The sequence below is a fragment of the Lepidothrix coronata genome, unplaced genomic scaffold (assembly GCF_001604755.1).
Source record: "Lepidothrix coronata isolate B3197 unplaced genomic scaffold, Lepidothrix_coronata-1.0 Scaffold21, whole genome shotgun sequence".
NCBI lineage: Eukaryota > Metazoa > Chordata > Aves > Passeriformes > Pipridae > Lepidothrix > Lepidothrix coronata.
The window spans coordinates 4,230,106-4,246,438 of NW_016690201.1; the positions used below are offsets into that span (position 1 = coordinate 4,230,106).

The 16,333-nt window shown below is 41.8% G+C and overlaps 1 protein-coding gene across 1 annotated transcript in view; it reads right to left on the bottom strand.

The window, feature by feature from the left end:
- Positions 1-12,041, bottom strand: part of JAM2 (junctional adhesion molecule 2) — a 43,626-nt gene extending 31,585 nt beyond the window's left edge. Inside the window, exon 1 of the mRNA XM_017807988.1 lies at positions 11,952-12,041. Within this exon, the coding sequence (XP_017663477.1) occupies positions 11,952-12,006 (55 nt within the window). The 5' untranslated portion in view covers positions 12,007-12,041. The remainder of the gene's footprint in view (positions 1-11,951) is intronic.
- Between the last annotated feature and the right edge of the window lie 4,292 nt (positions 12,042-16,333).

Sequence of the window (16,333 nt, forward strand, 5' to 3'; positions counted from 1 at the left end):
CTCTCATTCAAATTTTGCTGACTTTGGGACACACTACCATGACTTCATTCTAGCTAGCATGCCAATTAAAAAAAACCCCAAAAACCTCAGAGTCCTTCCAGAAACAGTAGGATGCTCTTTAAATACAAATACTCAGCAAGAGCCTTGTGCAATGCTTTGTGAATCTGGGATTTCTGAGAAGATGTTTCCAGTAACTGGGGGTAGGGCTGGTGGTTTCACTTGAGTAAATGCCACTCGAACCTTGTATTTCAGGAGAGCATCCTATTAAGTGACAGACAGCACTGAACTAGTTTTTTAGCTATTTTCCCTCCAGACTCCAGACCAGACTCTTTGCTAACATGAGCAGGGAACATAATGACCACTTAGCTCATCCCATTTCCATTCACACATGATCTTTTACACTGCCAAGGTTGCTCAATAGTGTCTTCCTGCCAGAAGAAACTAACAATCATGTTTGTTGACTAGTACTTTCAATCAACATTGTAGTTTACAGTATGAATGTGCATCTTTAACGTTAATTCTACAGGCCTTTAATAGACAACTTAGTTCTTTAATACCAAATTTTATAGAATCATCTTCTGGCCCATGTGAACAAGACTGAAGCCACTCCTTTAATTTCATTAAGGCTGATAAGTACCAAGAGGAGCTAGAATAAACAGAAGATGTTTTTCCTGCTTAAAGGAGGAGGCTGATTAGAAGAAATCCTCCGGAAGGTAACAGCTAGGAACAATAGGTCACAGTATAAGAGGTGCCAAGTTTTCCTTAACGGGGCTGAAGAGAGTTAAAAAACCAAAACAAACCAAAACCACTACAGTCTTCATCACATTAAAAGCTATACAAGCAAAACAACATCTGGGTATTCAGATTAGAAAACATCAGAACAACACTGGAAAGTTACACAGGAAACAGGAATAAACAAACTCTGTGCCTCCATTTTTAAATCAAGCATAAATTTTAACTTGGTGATCATCATAGCTTTTCAACAGGAGAGATGTGTTAGGAGTCACATCCTCAAGAGTATTTCCCTGATGAAACACTCTGGTGCTTTGCGTCAGAAGAAGAGAAAGCTCAGTATATGAGCCAATATTCACAATTCAGTGGTTTGCTGCTTCCTGTAATGGGATTTGATGGTCTTGTCTGCAGGTACTTACACTAAGACAGTACCAGCTCTTTCACTGTCACAAAAACAAAGCAAAAAAAGATGTTAGCAATCCTGTGATGCTGTAAAAATACAACAACAAAAAAATTGAAGCCATTATTTTATTTTTTTTAGAATAAACCATACGTAATTAACGATTCAGCCCCCGGGTCACTACCTTCTCCAGCACAACTTAAGTGCTTGAAAGTCTGGTGGTTAAAATGGATGCCTGCATTACTCTACAGCACACATATCATCAAAACCCATGTGTTACATTACTAGAATACTTGTGAGAGTCAATAGAACAACACATTTCATGAAGCCGTGCCTGCCAGCAAGGCATCTCTTGCTGCTTTAAACTACTGTTTTACCATCTGCTTTGCCTACTTTTGTCCATATTCCCTTTATAACCAACTGTTCATGGGATACCAGAGATGTTCTAGAAACCTGCATGACACTATTATTGCTTAAAATGAAGTTTCCTTTAGAAATCATAGAATTACAGAAAAAATTATGTTGGAAAAGACCTCCAAGATCATCAAGTCCAACCTTTGACTGATCACCACCTTGTCAACTAGACCAGAGCACTCAGTGCCACATCCAGTCATTTCCTGAACACCTCTAGGAATGATGATTCCATCACCTTCCTGGGAAGCCCATAGCAATGCTTGACCAACCCTTCCATGAAGAATTTCTTCCCAATGTCCAACCTGAACCTCCCCAGCACAGCTTGATGCCATGTTCTTTCATTAATTGTCTGGGAGAAGAACCTGACCCTCACCTCACTACACCCTCCTTTCAGGTAGTTGTAGAAAGTGAAAAGGTCCCTTCTGAGCCTCCTTTGCTCCAGGCTGAGCCCCCCCCCAGCTCCCTCAGCTGCTCAGACTTGTGCTCCAGACCCTTCCCCAGCTCTGTTGCCCTTCTCTGGACACGCTCCAGCCCCTAAGCATCCTTCCTGAATTGAGTGCCCCAGAACCAGACACAGCATTGGAGGTGTGGCCTCATCAGTGCTGAGTACTGGGGGACCATCACTGCCCTGGTCCTGATTGTCTGATTGTAATAAGACTAAATAATACCACTTGGACTGAAGAATGGTCCAAGGACTATGCTGGCAAAGAGATTATACTGGCAAATGCACATCAGCATAAACACTGTGATCACAAGGAACCCAAATACAAAATAAGGTCTTTGAAGTTGGGCTCTAAATTCACAGAAGAAATTTATTTTATCAATAATCACAAAATATGCTGAGTTGGAAGGGACCCACAATGATCATCAAGTCCAACTCCTAGAGAATCTGGGCACATTTACGTATTTATTCCCAGTGCTGTTGCAGGGCTGAGCTTCTTGCAATGAGCCTGGGTGGTACAGAACATCAGCAGAGCTACAAGTGGTCAAGAAATCAAGAAAGGGAACAAGATGGCTTTTTGAATAATACATTGCTACCAGCATTTCTCTTCTTGAAGAGGAACTCATCAGTCAAAGTGCGACAGTTCTGCTGAAAGCAACTCTGGAAAATAAGCCCATAAGATTTTATGGTTTATGAGTGTCAGGTGTTGTTTTAGGGCAGAAAAAGAATAGGCTCCTTACAGGACAAAATTATTACTCTTACTGAGGAAAGATTATCCACTTCAGAGCTTACAGATATATAATGCAACTCTTCATAGCCAAGTCTACACATATCTTCTACTTAACAAGACTAATTTCATAACAAAGCCTCTTGCCCCGTTTAGCCAGAGAAGCTTCCTTGGAAAAAGACAGCCAAGAATTTGGACACAACTAAAAAGCAGACAGTAACTCTGTGTGGACTGTTTACAGGCCCGGGGACTCAGACAGAAATACAATTGGAACACAAATGAAATAAGAAGCAGAGTAAGCAGTGACAGAGGGAAAGCTGAGGTGAAAAAAAAAATTTAGTTAAGTCTCTCCACATCTCCTGTTGACAAGCTTCCCTAGATGACTTCTGTCCCCTAAAATAGCACTAGCTGATGTCCAGGATATAGGTCTTATTCAGAAAAGGAAAAAAAAAATAAAGAAATTGACTTACAAATGGAATTATGTGAAGGCCTCTTAGACTGTCTAGCAAGTAACAAAACCACACATCACGCAGCCCAAAGGGTTGGTTCTTGATATCTAAGCATAATTCCACTATGGATGTATCTGCTCACTTTTCTCTATCTCCTCTTCCAGGTGCCAACTTTGATGTTACCAGTGGCTTTGGAGTATATAAATGCATTTGCTTTACTAGTCACTCCAATACTACAACAGCATTGTCTTAAAAATCTTACAAACCCTTACTACCACCTGTCTGCCCCAACCCTCCCTCTCTTAGTACATTCTCAGATGTTGTTTTGCCCTATTCAAATACTGAAATATTGACTCTCCTTCCAGGAGCCTCTCAAATGATTATGACCTCTGTGTGATTTGCTGAGTCACATTACACCAGGGAGGACCATTATGCTGCTGAACAGAAGGCAACAGCAGCATTCATTGCAAGATACAAAGAATACTCAAATACTGACTAAAAATAAAGCATTTATCATTCGCATAAAAATATTTACTGACATTTAAATGGAAAGCTACTAAGGCTTCTTGGAGGATAAAGACCTTTTCTGCACAAACTCTTCCAACATCTAAGCATTGTTATTAATGAACTTTTATTTGGGCTTTACGTAGACAGTAGAGGAGAAAGAAGGAAAAAAAAAAGAAAAAGGAAAACCACAAGACATCTTCCCCACTTCCCACGGGGAGCCCTGTGATACATATTTGTTCTTAAAAAAAAAAAAAAAAAAGGCAGGAGGTGTGGACAGATACAAAGAAAAACCCAGCAAACCAATAACACACAATAAAAGAACTCAAACCAGCAAATTTATCACAATTTTTGGTTTCTGAACAGCACTAAGCAGATACCAGTGATGTATCCCTTTGATATTCTAATACTTCAGTTTTAGAGATAATCCTCCTCTATTGAATCAGTCCAACAGTTAGGTGTTGGACACCTGAAACAAGCTGGAGTTGTTTAGGTGCAGTATAATTTCCTGATCACTTATAATCTTCCAAGTTTCAAGCAATGAAATATATGCATTTACCTGTTAGAAGTTATTAATATTTATACTTTTTCCCAAATCTTGCCATATAACATCTTAATTGGCAAGAGGTCACATTACAATTCAGCAGCAGCATTTGAAGAGTCTTCAGGCATATCACAGTTATTACAAAAAGCATATATTTCTATTTAGAATTAACATAGGTAAGTTAAGAGTTAATTAATGCACACCCCTTTCCTATAGCATGGGTCAGCTAAGGGTTTTATTCTTGGCAATACCTGACTTACCCCAAGCTCAATACCATAACACCAGTCCATCAGACCCAGCAAACCCCTGTGACAAGAAAAGAGTGGCTCAGAGTGCCCCAGCCAAGGCCATTACAGTGCCTCAATCCAGAATTATGGAATGGTTTGGGTTGGAAGGGACCTTAAAGTCCATTCAGTTCCAACACCCTGCCATGGGCAGGGACACCTTCCACTAGACCAGGATGCTCAAAGTCCCATCCAACCTGGCCTTGAATGTTTCCAGGGCTGGGGCATCCACAGCCTTTCTGGGCAACCTGTGCCAGTGCCTCACCACCCTCACATCAAAGAACTGCAGGGGCTCCTGGCCAAGAGCACTCGACGGTCCTGGCACACAAAAGCCATTGCTTCTCATCCCCATCCACTTTCCCTCTCAGATTTTTCTCTATTTAGGTGGGGAAGCAGACTTCCCAAATACAGAAATATAGCCCTCTGTTATTAAATACCTGGGACATCCGAATCCCAGTTTTGGGAAGTGCTCAGCAACACCAGTTTGAACAGTGTCAAAGCTGCATTAAAGCCCTGTCACGCTCCCTGAAATTCCAGTCAATCTGGCACAAGGGTACATAAAACAAGAGCCACAAAACAAAAAGCCAAGAGTTCAAGAGAGAATTTCTCACCTTTGTGGCTGACCTACTCAAGGACTGGAGTAGGGGTAGAAAATCAGTTTAGGTGGCACAATAGTTAATGTGCAAAGAACCAATATTTACTTTTAAGATAATTTTATGGAAACAGTAAGAGTACTAGAGCTCAAAAGGTGCACAACATGCACCTAAACACATCTACGCATCCTACAGATATCATTCCAGATGATGCATTTTATTCATTTTGCCATTATAGCTACTAGAAGGCTTTGGTTATGAGCCAGGCCCTCCAGAGATAAGTACTGTCTATACATTCTAATGGCAAACTGCTGTCTAACTCACATAATATGCATTCAAATGCTGCTTTTCTGCATTTCATCTTATGTTTACAAGTATGCCAAGCACAAACACTTCTCCAACTCTAAGCCAGATCTAGCCAATATACACAAGTTCTTAGCATAACACCCCCCAGACTCCCAGTTTGTACTGGGCACTTTCTGCAAGCTGAGATACAATAAAGAAACCAAAATGATTATGTATTGTATTCATTTGAGCAAAAGTCACTTATCAGGAATGTTCCATCATTACCTCCAAGTACTATGCTAGCAGTTTGTGAACAACAAATGTAGCCTGTATTGTTAACATTATCTGGTATCAAAACAATCCTATAATACATCATTTTTCCATCCAGACAATAATATGTTTTGTTTCCCTTTGAGTCTGATCCAGTGGTTTGGACGGGGTCAAAAACATGTTCGACACTTAAGAAGTTAATCCACCCAAGAGCTATGTAAATATATTCATTGAAACTTCATACCTGTAGGGTCTGTTCTTTCCAGCTCAAGTCTGACCATTTCTTACCTCTTTAAACAGCCAAAATCAAGTTGTAGCTATTTCAATTCAAGTTTAATCTTCCCATCTCTTACTAAAGCTGCAAAGTTTTGAACTGGTATAAAGCAAGCATTCAGAAAGGTTTACTACCAGTTTTTTCTATCACGTTTTCACCTGCAAATAATCTTTCAGTGAAACTGGATGCTTGGTTTAATTCCTATTAACAGACTCAGTTTCTATTAACAGACTTTAATTCCTATTTACAGACTTAACTAGTGGTTCAACAACTACCACTGTTAGTTTATTTGCTGTTGTTCAGAAATGGCCATTTTCTCTTTTTCCTTCTCCAAAAGCTCCTTCACCACCCAGCGTGTGTTAGAAACCGACAAGTGAACAGGACCAGATGTTCAGCTGCCAAGCTCGCCTTCTGCCTGCTTTAAGAAATTTTATGTAAGCACTTGAATGCTTGATGATATATTGTGAGCACAGAGGTGACATAACTCACTGGAGTCCTCCAGACAAAAAAGTGACTTTAGAAATACAGGTGAACACAATCTGCTGTCTCATTCTTCGAAATACATATTCATTTCCCTAAAAAACCTCAGTATTTAGATGAAGGAAACAAAGCATTTGTCTTGATTACAAGACATCATAATATTTGCTTTAAGCTTCCTGAGGTGGAATTACAGCACAGCCACTTACAGTGCTCTGAGGAAGACACAACAGGCTTTTCTGCAAAAATGTTTTGCAGAAACTGATTTTTTCCGAAGTACTGGGAATGATAGAAGACATGCCAGAAAATGAAACTGTAACAAAGTTAGCTTCAAAAAATTGGAGGTAGGAGTGTGTGAGCTAACACGACTAGAATTAATTACTTGAAAACAAGTTGCCCTTCACCTTTCACATAAGGTTTCCCTCAGTTTCCATTGAAGTGCTCACCCCATGGTACTGAACTAGAATTGAACTAGCCACTGAACTAGAGAGTAAGAACTTGTAAACCATCTCTTTTCCCATATGTATGTAACAAAGTTTTCATGGTGGAGAAAAAAAACACCAACCAGCCAAAGAAGAAAAAACAGCAATGAGACAGCTCATTGTATACATCCACAGAGACACTATTTTATGCCTTTTTTTTTTTTGCTTGATATTGTTGTATAACTTCAAGGGAACCTTAATTTAGCCATTCCATATGGCCCTGGCAAGCAGTCTGCAAGGGCAAATACAAATGTCTAACTTGTGCTTCAATTGCTTTAATATACAAGATATTTATATTGCGATGTGGATGTTTCTGGCTGTGTCCACATTTCTTAGTAACTTTCCTTTACATAAGCATTTGCACTGGAGTCACCTCTAGCATTGCAAAGGGAAAGTAAGACACTAAGCCTTACTTTTGGAAAAGTGTTCCTAAAAGGGATTGCCAGGTGCAGGAAGCCAGTATAGACTGTGTAAACAGAACTGCTCCAACAGAAAGATGACATTTTGAGTGTTGATGGGCTCTAAGTAGATCATACCAGATGTAAACTTTTATTACTAAAAAGTTGTTCCTGACCCTCCAAAAGCATCATCAACCCAAATTTGCTCCCCCCCAAACAAGGGAAGCTTGCTTACCGCAGAAGGTTCACATGCATGTCACTATCTCCAGTGAAGAACTATCACTATTCCTTACTTGTGAATTTATGAAGAAACTGTATTTTCTTGATATCAGAAGATATTAAGAATTGTACAAGAAGATTCTCCCACACTTCATAAGAGGACTCCTCTCTAGCAACCAGCAGCATCTGGGGCAGCCTTTGAGGAAGGGTAAACACCTCCTGTAACTTTTTTAGCTCACTTCTTTAAAAACAGGTCTGCACATACCCCAAATAACATTTGGGGTTAGTCAGTGGGTGCGGACAAGTTTGGGAGCTCTAGGTCATGAAAGTTGAACCCAGGTGTTTTGTTAAATCAGTCAGCTGAACAGAAAATGTGATGTCAAAGTTCAATTACTTCTGCTTTCTTACCTAATCATTTGCACTGGCATCGGCCAGTTTCTGCAGCAGAACCTGGCAGCTACCAAAACAGGCTGCAGTAGGAATTATAGGTATAATACAGGAAATAATCACAAAAACATCATTGTGTAATTCAGTTAAATGACCAATAGGAAGACCTCATCCAGGCTCAATTAGATTTGCTAATCACAGTGGTAGTTTTAACTCTCATTATTAACGCCAGATGCCCTATGATATTCACAGTTCCCAGAAACAGATATCCTACAACACGAACAAAGAATTGTTGCAACTTTAAAGCTGAGAAAACGGGCTCTCAGAGGCCAAGCAACAACAAAAGCAAGTCCTCCCGTTGCATATATCCACCCTAAACAGGGGAAACGAAAAAATGTGATTGTCTTGACACGACATTTCCAGGTATATTTCCTGTCTCCTGTTTGCAGTGAGGGAAGACAGTCACGCTTATTTTCTCTTTTGCACATCCAGTAGCAGACTATGGGGCCAGGAACCTAAAATAAGGATACTATGGGGCCATCAGTGACCAGCTCTCTCCGCTGGAGAGAGACAGAGCCCCTGCCACAGAACAGCAGTGCTTCTGGCTGAGTCCTCTCAGGAATTCAGAGCCACTTCCAAGCAGCATGCCTAGGTTTAAGGAAAACAGCATGACTTGCTGAAATGCAGCAAAGGCCATGATTTCTGGAAGACATGCCAGTAAATCACAGCCAGTTTCTTCTGAGCCCTGAGGATCTAACCCAGAGGGCAAAATTTTGAAGGTTATAAAATGAGCTAGAAGGAAACATGTCTCCCTTTCAAAGACAAGAAAGTCTTCCCATCAGCTCCCAAGAAGCATTTGGGTGTCTTGTGCAGTGTCACCACAGTCATTAAAGAAAACTGTTAGGCTGAAGACAGAAACACATATTGCTTTTCTGTAGTTAGCTTTCATTTGTTTGTCTATATTTAGGTAGCTTACTCTCCTCTCACATTTTATGTTGAGGGTGTCTAAGAGTGTGCAGTTTTATAGACTGTGAGCAGCCTATAGCAAAGAAAAACTGCTTCTCACCTAAAACAGCAAGAGAAGGAACTTTCCTTTGATGCCTCTTTCCCTCATTGCCCCCTCAAAACCAGGTAATGCTTTACAGCATTACAGTGAACAGGTATTGCTAGAGAAGTATGAAGTCTTACAAATTTAAGAAATCCCATCTCACCTGATTATGGTCTGATTTAGAAATGAATAACTCATTCTAATCCAGCAAAGAGGGTTCAGCTGAAGACTGGGGGTTGGCAGTATTCTCAAATTTGAGTACATCAGTTGTACAACACATATAGTCAAGACAGCATAGACTTCCACTATTAATGCCTACAGTTAATGCAGTCATTGCTTGTTGGGCATGGGGGAGAAAGATACAGAGTTTCTAGAACAAAAAAGCCTTTTGTATCTGACTGAAAGATTCCTGAGGAATAAGGAATAGGGCTTTTTAAGCCAAAATAAACAAACAAACAAAATATCACCTTATTTATTGCTCAATCAACTAACCCGGTGAGCGCCATCAAATATTTATGCAAGAATACTATTTTTTGCCTCTGCACTGTCCTCACACAGACACATCTGCTGGATTAGCCTCCAGAATCCCCAACTTAATTTTAATTTTACTGTACACTAATGCAAGAAAAATCACACTTAGAAGCTTGACAGAAAAGCCAGTTCATCAGCACGTATCTCCTCCAGAGTAGCCATGATGGTTAATAACAATAATTTCAGTACATTTTCTGTCCTGCCAACAGAGCTCCCAAGTGCTCTGTGGCACCATTTAAAATTTTCCCAATACCATCAGTTCCAGAAGCTTGAGAGATAACATGATTAAAGACTCCCAACTCCTTTTCTTTCCCCTAAATTAAAGGTGAAAAGCAAGGCTTAGCTCAGAGAAAGCACTAGTTCTGCAGGTCACGAATATTTCTTAGTAGGTTCTCACTGAAAATGTCCTGTGACCAACTTATACAGCTTTCAATTTCTGCAGCTCAGCTACCAAGAAAGTTCTCTACACCTGCCCCACAATATAATCATATAATCACATAATCATTTAGGTTGGAAAAGACCATCAGGTCCAACCCTTGACCAATCACGACCTTATCAACTGGACCAGAGCACTGAGTGCCATGTCTAGTTGTTCTTTGAACACTTCCAGAGATGGCGACTCCACCACCTCCCTGGGCAGCCCATTCCAATGCTTTACAATCCTTTCTGCGAAGAAATTCCTCCTGATGTCCAACCTGAACCTCCCCTGGCGCAGCTTGAGGCTGTGCCCTCTTGTCCTGTCACTGGTTGCCTGGGAGAAGAGACCGACCCCCACCCACCCTGCTTGTCAGGTATCAATCACTCCTTTTTTTCCCCTCACTAGTTTCTGCCCACTCCCCACCCTCTCTAAAGCATGTGGGTCCCACATAAGAGACTGCTCAGCCCATATGCCTGACTTGGATGCCAGAATTACTCAGCCTTATTGTTCGTGTGAAGGCGCTCCAGCCACAGAAGCAGCAGCAGCAGGCTCCAGGCTGCCGCTGAATTTCTGCCTAGATTTCCTCTGGCTCACAAACAATCAGCATCTGCACAGCCACACACCTACAGTCACTTTCTTCATGCAAAGACTTCTTATCAGCACCTTGCTGGTAAACCTGCTTCCCACCTGGTGTTTTTTTGGGAACTGGGACAGGAAGAGGAAAAAAACCCCAAACAAGTAAGTCTTAGAACAATGGAGGCACCAGACTTTAATGCACTGTACCGCTTCCAAACCACACTCTATCATTTCCTCACTAGTCAAAGCCAGCACTGCTAACAGACACAGCTAACCAGAAAGTTGAGCAGCCTGAACAACAAAAATCTGTCAACAAAAAAACCCCCACAGCTCCCATGCAATTAAGAACAAATGAAGGAAAAAATACAAAGAAAATAGTATTTATTATTATTTACCATATGAAAGAGAAAGTCTGTGCCAGCTGTTCATCTAACAGCCCAACATTTCCCTAAGGTCTTGCAGAAGCAAAGAGAGAGGAAAAGAGAAACCACTATGAAGCCAAAGACCTATCACACAGACATCACTTGAAGCCTCTCCTAAACAGGACTCATCTGCAAAAAGAGGAGTTTCCACACTTAAGTTTCTGTTAGGTGAGGAGGAGTGAAAGGTAAACCTCAAAACATACCCAGCATGAGCACCTTGGATGTGCCATATCCGTAATGCACTGAGAACCCACCCCAGACTGATCATTTCATTGCACAACTGTGCTACGTAAGTCTTCTCAAAACACTGTTTCCACGTGTACCTCTTTCCCTAAAACACCAGCAAGACACAAGAAGCATAGAACAGGAGTACTGTAAGACGTGATCTTAAAGTGACAGCCTTAACACGACTGGCACTGTAACACTGTGTTAATTCACTGCTTCTCCTCAGGTATCTGGCCCCGTGATCTGTATTTCTCTTATTTCCATACGCTTTCTGGGTGGGGAACCTTTTCCCAATTTAGTTTAATATTCCCTATTCCCCTCCAGTTTTTAAGGAGTTAAGACAATAGGACCATAAAAATATTGGACACAGAACTCTGTCCTGGAACAGCAGCATTCAGCGCCGTCAACAGAAAACACACTCGCGGTCCCTCGCTCATTCACCTTGTAAAGGCCATCAGAAACGCAAACTACGCAGCCCGCATCCTAAAGTTTGCACGGCGGCAGAGAACCGCTGGCTTGCGCTCAAACAGGCCGGGCTTAAACAGGTTACATCTGTGTGAAAACAAGAGACACATGGAAATAATCAGCGCGCACCGCCCCGGCTGCGGCGTTCGCTCGCGTTTCGCTGCTGGAGATGCGAGTTGGCTCCTGTGGCTCCGGGGCGAGGGAGGGGAAGCGACATCCCCCCTCCCCCGTCCCGGGGTTGCGGGAACACACACAGACACGGCTACACAACCACACCTCGGGGGGAGCGTCCCCCCGCAGCCCAGCGCCGTGCGGGGCGGGAGCCGGGGCGCTCCCGGAGGCAGCGGAACGCGACAGCCCCGCGGGGAGGGGACGCGGCACTTACAGCTCAGGACCCCCAAGTAACCGAGGAGCAGCAGGCGGAGGCCGGGGCTCGCCATCTTCCCGGCGGCGGAGCAGGGCCGGGGGCGCGGAGCGGGGCGGTGCCGGGGGCGCGGTGCCCGCGGAGCAGGTGCGGCAGCCGGGGCGCAGCGCCCGCGCCGCCCGGGCTCTGCCTCCTCCCCGCCGCCGGGGCCGCCCCAAACTTTTAACGTGTTCGAGGAGGCGCCTCCCCGCCCCGACCGCGGGAGCCGGGGCTGGACGCGGGGATGTGCCCTGGCCGAGCGCCCGCCCGCTCGCCCTGGAGCGCGGAGCAGCGGCGGGCACCGGCTCTGGGAGCATCCCTCTCCTCCCCCGCGCATCCCGGGGGCTGTGCTGTCTTGTATCCAGCAGCCCTCCCCTCCGTTATGTTCGTTTATTTGTTTGTTTTGAAACTGGGAGATCATCATTAGCTCAAGGACATTTGTTGCAACAGAATAAACTTTTCTTTAAGAAAAGCTTAAACTTCTCAAAGGAGAGCGTTGTCCCTGTTGGTACGTTTCCCGAAGGCAAAGCCACCCGGGGTGGAAGTAGGAATAACGAGGTGGAACCACGGCACAAACACTTGAATGTTCCGGCTGGCAGAAAAGCGATGTGAGGGTGAGGCGCTGTTTTAAACCGAAGGAAGTCACAGTGACTCCTTGTGCCTGTCTGTGCAGCTGAGCTGGACAGAATCCCACCTACAGCAGGACGTGGACCACACCGTGACCTTCAAAGCCTTTTATATTATTAGTTTATACCAGTCCGGGAGATTTTCGATTAAATATACAGGAGGTGTAATGGCCCTTTAAATTTATGAATCAAGGAGAATTACTCATCGTGACAGTTAATAGTGCATCTGAGTAGTTTCCAATGACATCTTAAAAATACATTACCACTGATGTAAAACCGTTCTATAACAAGAAAGGTATCCCAAGTATTTCTTTGGTAATCTGAACAGCAAGATTGGCTATATTTTGTTAGACTGCAGCAAAACATGGAAAGATTATTTATAAATAAATTCTCTAAGAGATATTTTAATGGAGACCAAGGAAGTAGGATGCCGTGATGCTCTTTGTGTCAAAATCTTCTTAGCTTATTTTTCAGGTGGAAAAAATGTATGTGGCACACAAGTAATATTTCTGAAAAAAATCTGCAAATATAAACATATAAGTATATATATATATATATATGTATATGTGTGTGTCCAGTATATATTACCAGTGCAATGACACACATTTAATAAAATCAAAACTGTCCTATTGAAAACAGAAAAGTTCTTTATTTTGTGTGTCCCAGCACATCATAACTTTGAGCACAGACAATGATTCAAAGATTTCAGTAGGACTACTTTACTATTTGAAGTCAGATAGTGATAGAAATACTGTCTTGATATAACATTTAAATATATGAGAGCAGACTGGTGGGAAAAATATAGAGGTGGTGAATGTTAAGAAATGGCAGTATGGAATTAAGCTAAAGAATAGGTCAGAGGATGGCTGCTAAAGCTGATGTTGATGAACAACTTAATATGCCCCGGCCATTTGCGCTGGCAGCTCGGAAAGCCAACTGTGTCCTGGGCTGCACCCAAAGCAGTGTGGGCAGCAGGGGAGGGAGGGGATTCTGCCCCTCTGCTCTGCTCTGGTGAGACCCCACCTGCAGTGCTGCCTCCAGCTCTGGGGTCCCCAGCACAGGAAGGACATGGACCTGTTGGAGTGAGTCCAGAGGAGGGCATGAGGAGGATCAGAGGGATGGAGCACCTCTGCTATGAAGTCAGGCTGAGAGAGTTGGGGCTGTTCAGCCTGGAGAGGAAAAGGTTGTGTGAAGACCTCAGAGCACCTTCCAGTATCTGCAGGGAGTCACAGAGGGACTCTTCTTCAGGAACTGTAGGGACAGGACGAGGGGTAGTGGGTTCAAACTGAAAGTAGGTTTAGATTAGATATTTGGAAGAAATTCTTTACTGTGAGGGTGGTGAGACACTGGCAAAGGTTGCCCAGAGAGGCTGTGGCTGCCCCATCCCTGGAAGTGTTCAAGGCCAGGCTGGATGGGGCTTGGAGCAACCTGGTCTAGTGGAAGGTGTCCCTGCCCATGGCAGGGGAGGCTGGAACAAGATGGTTTTTAAGGTCCCTTCCAGCCAGACCATTCTATCATTCTATGTAATGGCAACGAATCAATGAAGGGGAATGACGAGATTAATTGGAAGAAGGTATCCCATTAGATGATGGGATGAAGTTTAGACCTGTACCATAACCTTTCCACCACAGTAAACATTCAGTTCTAATTGGCCAAACACATAGATTTACATATAAGCTTTAATTTGTATTTTGTAAAGATGATTCTTATACCACAGTAAATTCACTTAAATCCACAGGGTTTATGTAAGCATGAGGTCAGAGTAAAGTTCCTTTTCTCTTTTCACTGTTTCGTTTGTCTTGCAAGCAAAGCAAATGCCTGGTGCAAAGGATTGTCTCCCTCACATTTCTCTGACTTTTTGTAGTACAGTTCATATTTGATTTCCATTCTCCTCTTTTATTTCAATATCTAGATCATGGTTTCTCTGCTTGCTTGATACAACTGCAGGAAACACCAGCAATTAAATGTCAGTATTCTGAATGCATTCACAGAATTACTGGAAAAGTGGTTGTAATGCATACAGTTCATTTAATATATACACTTTTTCTGTATGTAGATTGCTGAACAATGAGATTCTTAAAAGTACTGTTAAGTACCTTGTTAGAAGAGCACAAGACTGCTCTCCATATTTTTAATCTTTTAAAGTTGAGTGTAGCAAAAATATTTTCATTAAAGAGCACATAGAGGCCCACATGGAAGAATTTGTTTGAGATGCTCAGTTTAGCAGTTATTCTTGGAGAACTTTCCATAGAACTTTCCATAGAGACTCCTTTTTAGAATAATAAAAACAATCTATGATTAACATCTGCACACAAAACGCTGGTCAAGAATAGTTCTCTTATTTTGTAATAGCTGTTCTAGTCAAGTTCTTTGTATAGAAAAGCCTTTAAGAATGGAGTGGAATTACAACACGATTTCAAGATTTGAATGTTTCTTATTGATTTCAGGAATTCATTAAACAAAGGATTGCCCTCATTTTATTAGATGATATTTTAGATAAATCTATGTTCTTACATTGCAATGGAATTCTTTCTCCTTTTATTGAAACTTTCTATTGCAAATGTGAAATGATGATGATAATCTGTTCTAATAGTTAGAGTTTACCTCTTCTGTTATGGTACCATCACTCTGTCAAAGAGTTCTGTGAAAAAAAAGTTTTGAAAAATAATTTGCAAAAATTCTGTGAAAAGCTATAAGCCAAAATTCTGACTCTTCACTTTAGGAACATTTAATTTTTCTTAACTATAGGATGATAAAAATTAATAAAGAGAGGGCTTACTATTATTGGAATTTACATTGTTTAGGTTTTGATCAAGAAGACACCTTTGAATATTTTTCCATATTTAAAGAAGAAGAAGAAACAGATTTTTACATATTTCTAAAAAGAGAAATAATATGTTTGAGGTGGTCAGAGATGCCATTTGGGATTCGGTGCCATAGCCTGTGCATTAAATCTCTGTACACACCTTTTTTCCAAGCACACGAAATTGTGGTCACACATATTTGCTCTAGTAAGTGCTGAAGACAGGAGCACAGAGCTGTAGAGTGACTGCTCTGATGTGATTCTGGTCACAGCAATGGGAAAAATTGATGGAAAACTATTTTGTAAAACTGCTAAAACAGATTCCATTTAATAACTAGCTTAATCACCATATGCATATTTTATGATCTGTGTTTTTCCTGAAACTCATTGGTCGATGTGCTATGTATTTTTTGTGGTGCTGAGACTGCCAGCCTGCAGTACATTGAATCTATCAGCTTGAAAGCCTTGCTCTTTAGTGTGAAGAATTATCAGCAGCCACAGGCCAATATATACAATTTAAGGGATATTTTTTTTCATTGGCAATTTTAGTTATCACCACACCTAGTTTTTTATAATGTTCTGAGATATTGCTTTAACAGCTATCTACTCCCCTAGTTACAGAAGGTCTCATCTCCTTTCGACTTCTGTGGAATCTTGTTAAGTTTTTTTAGTTGCTCCATGTTAATTGTTTTAACTCCTGTCTGGGGAAAAAAAAATAAATCTGAATTAGTTGACAGATTATCTGCTTGTTTTGTGCTTTGAAACTGAAAACTCTGAGCAAGTACAGCTTTAAGAAAAAAAATAAAAAAAAATTCAGATATTCTTTTTTTTCCACCAAGCTGTCATGGATGGCTGTTTAAAGCCAGAGCATGCCATGGATTAGTTGCCTGGCTGTAATGGACTAGAGTGCTGTGAAAGAACACTGTATCTCTAGA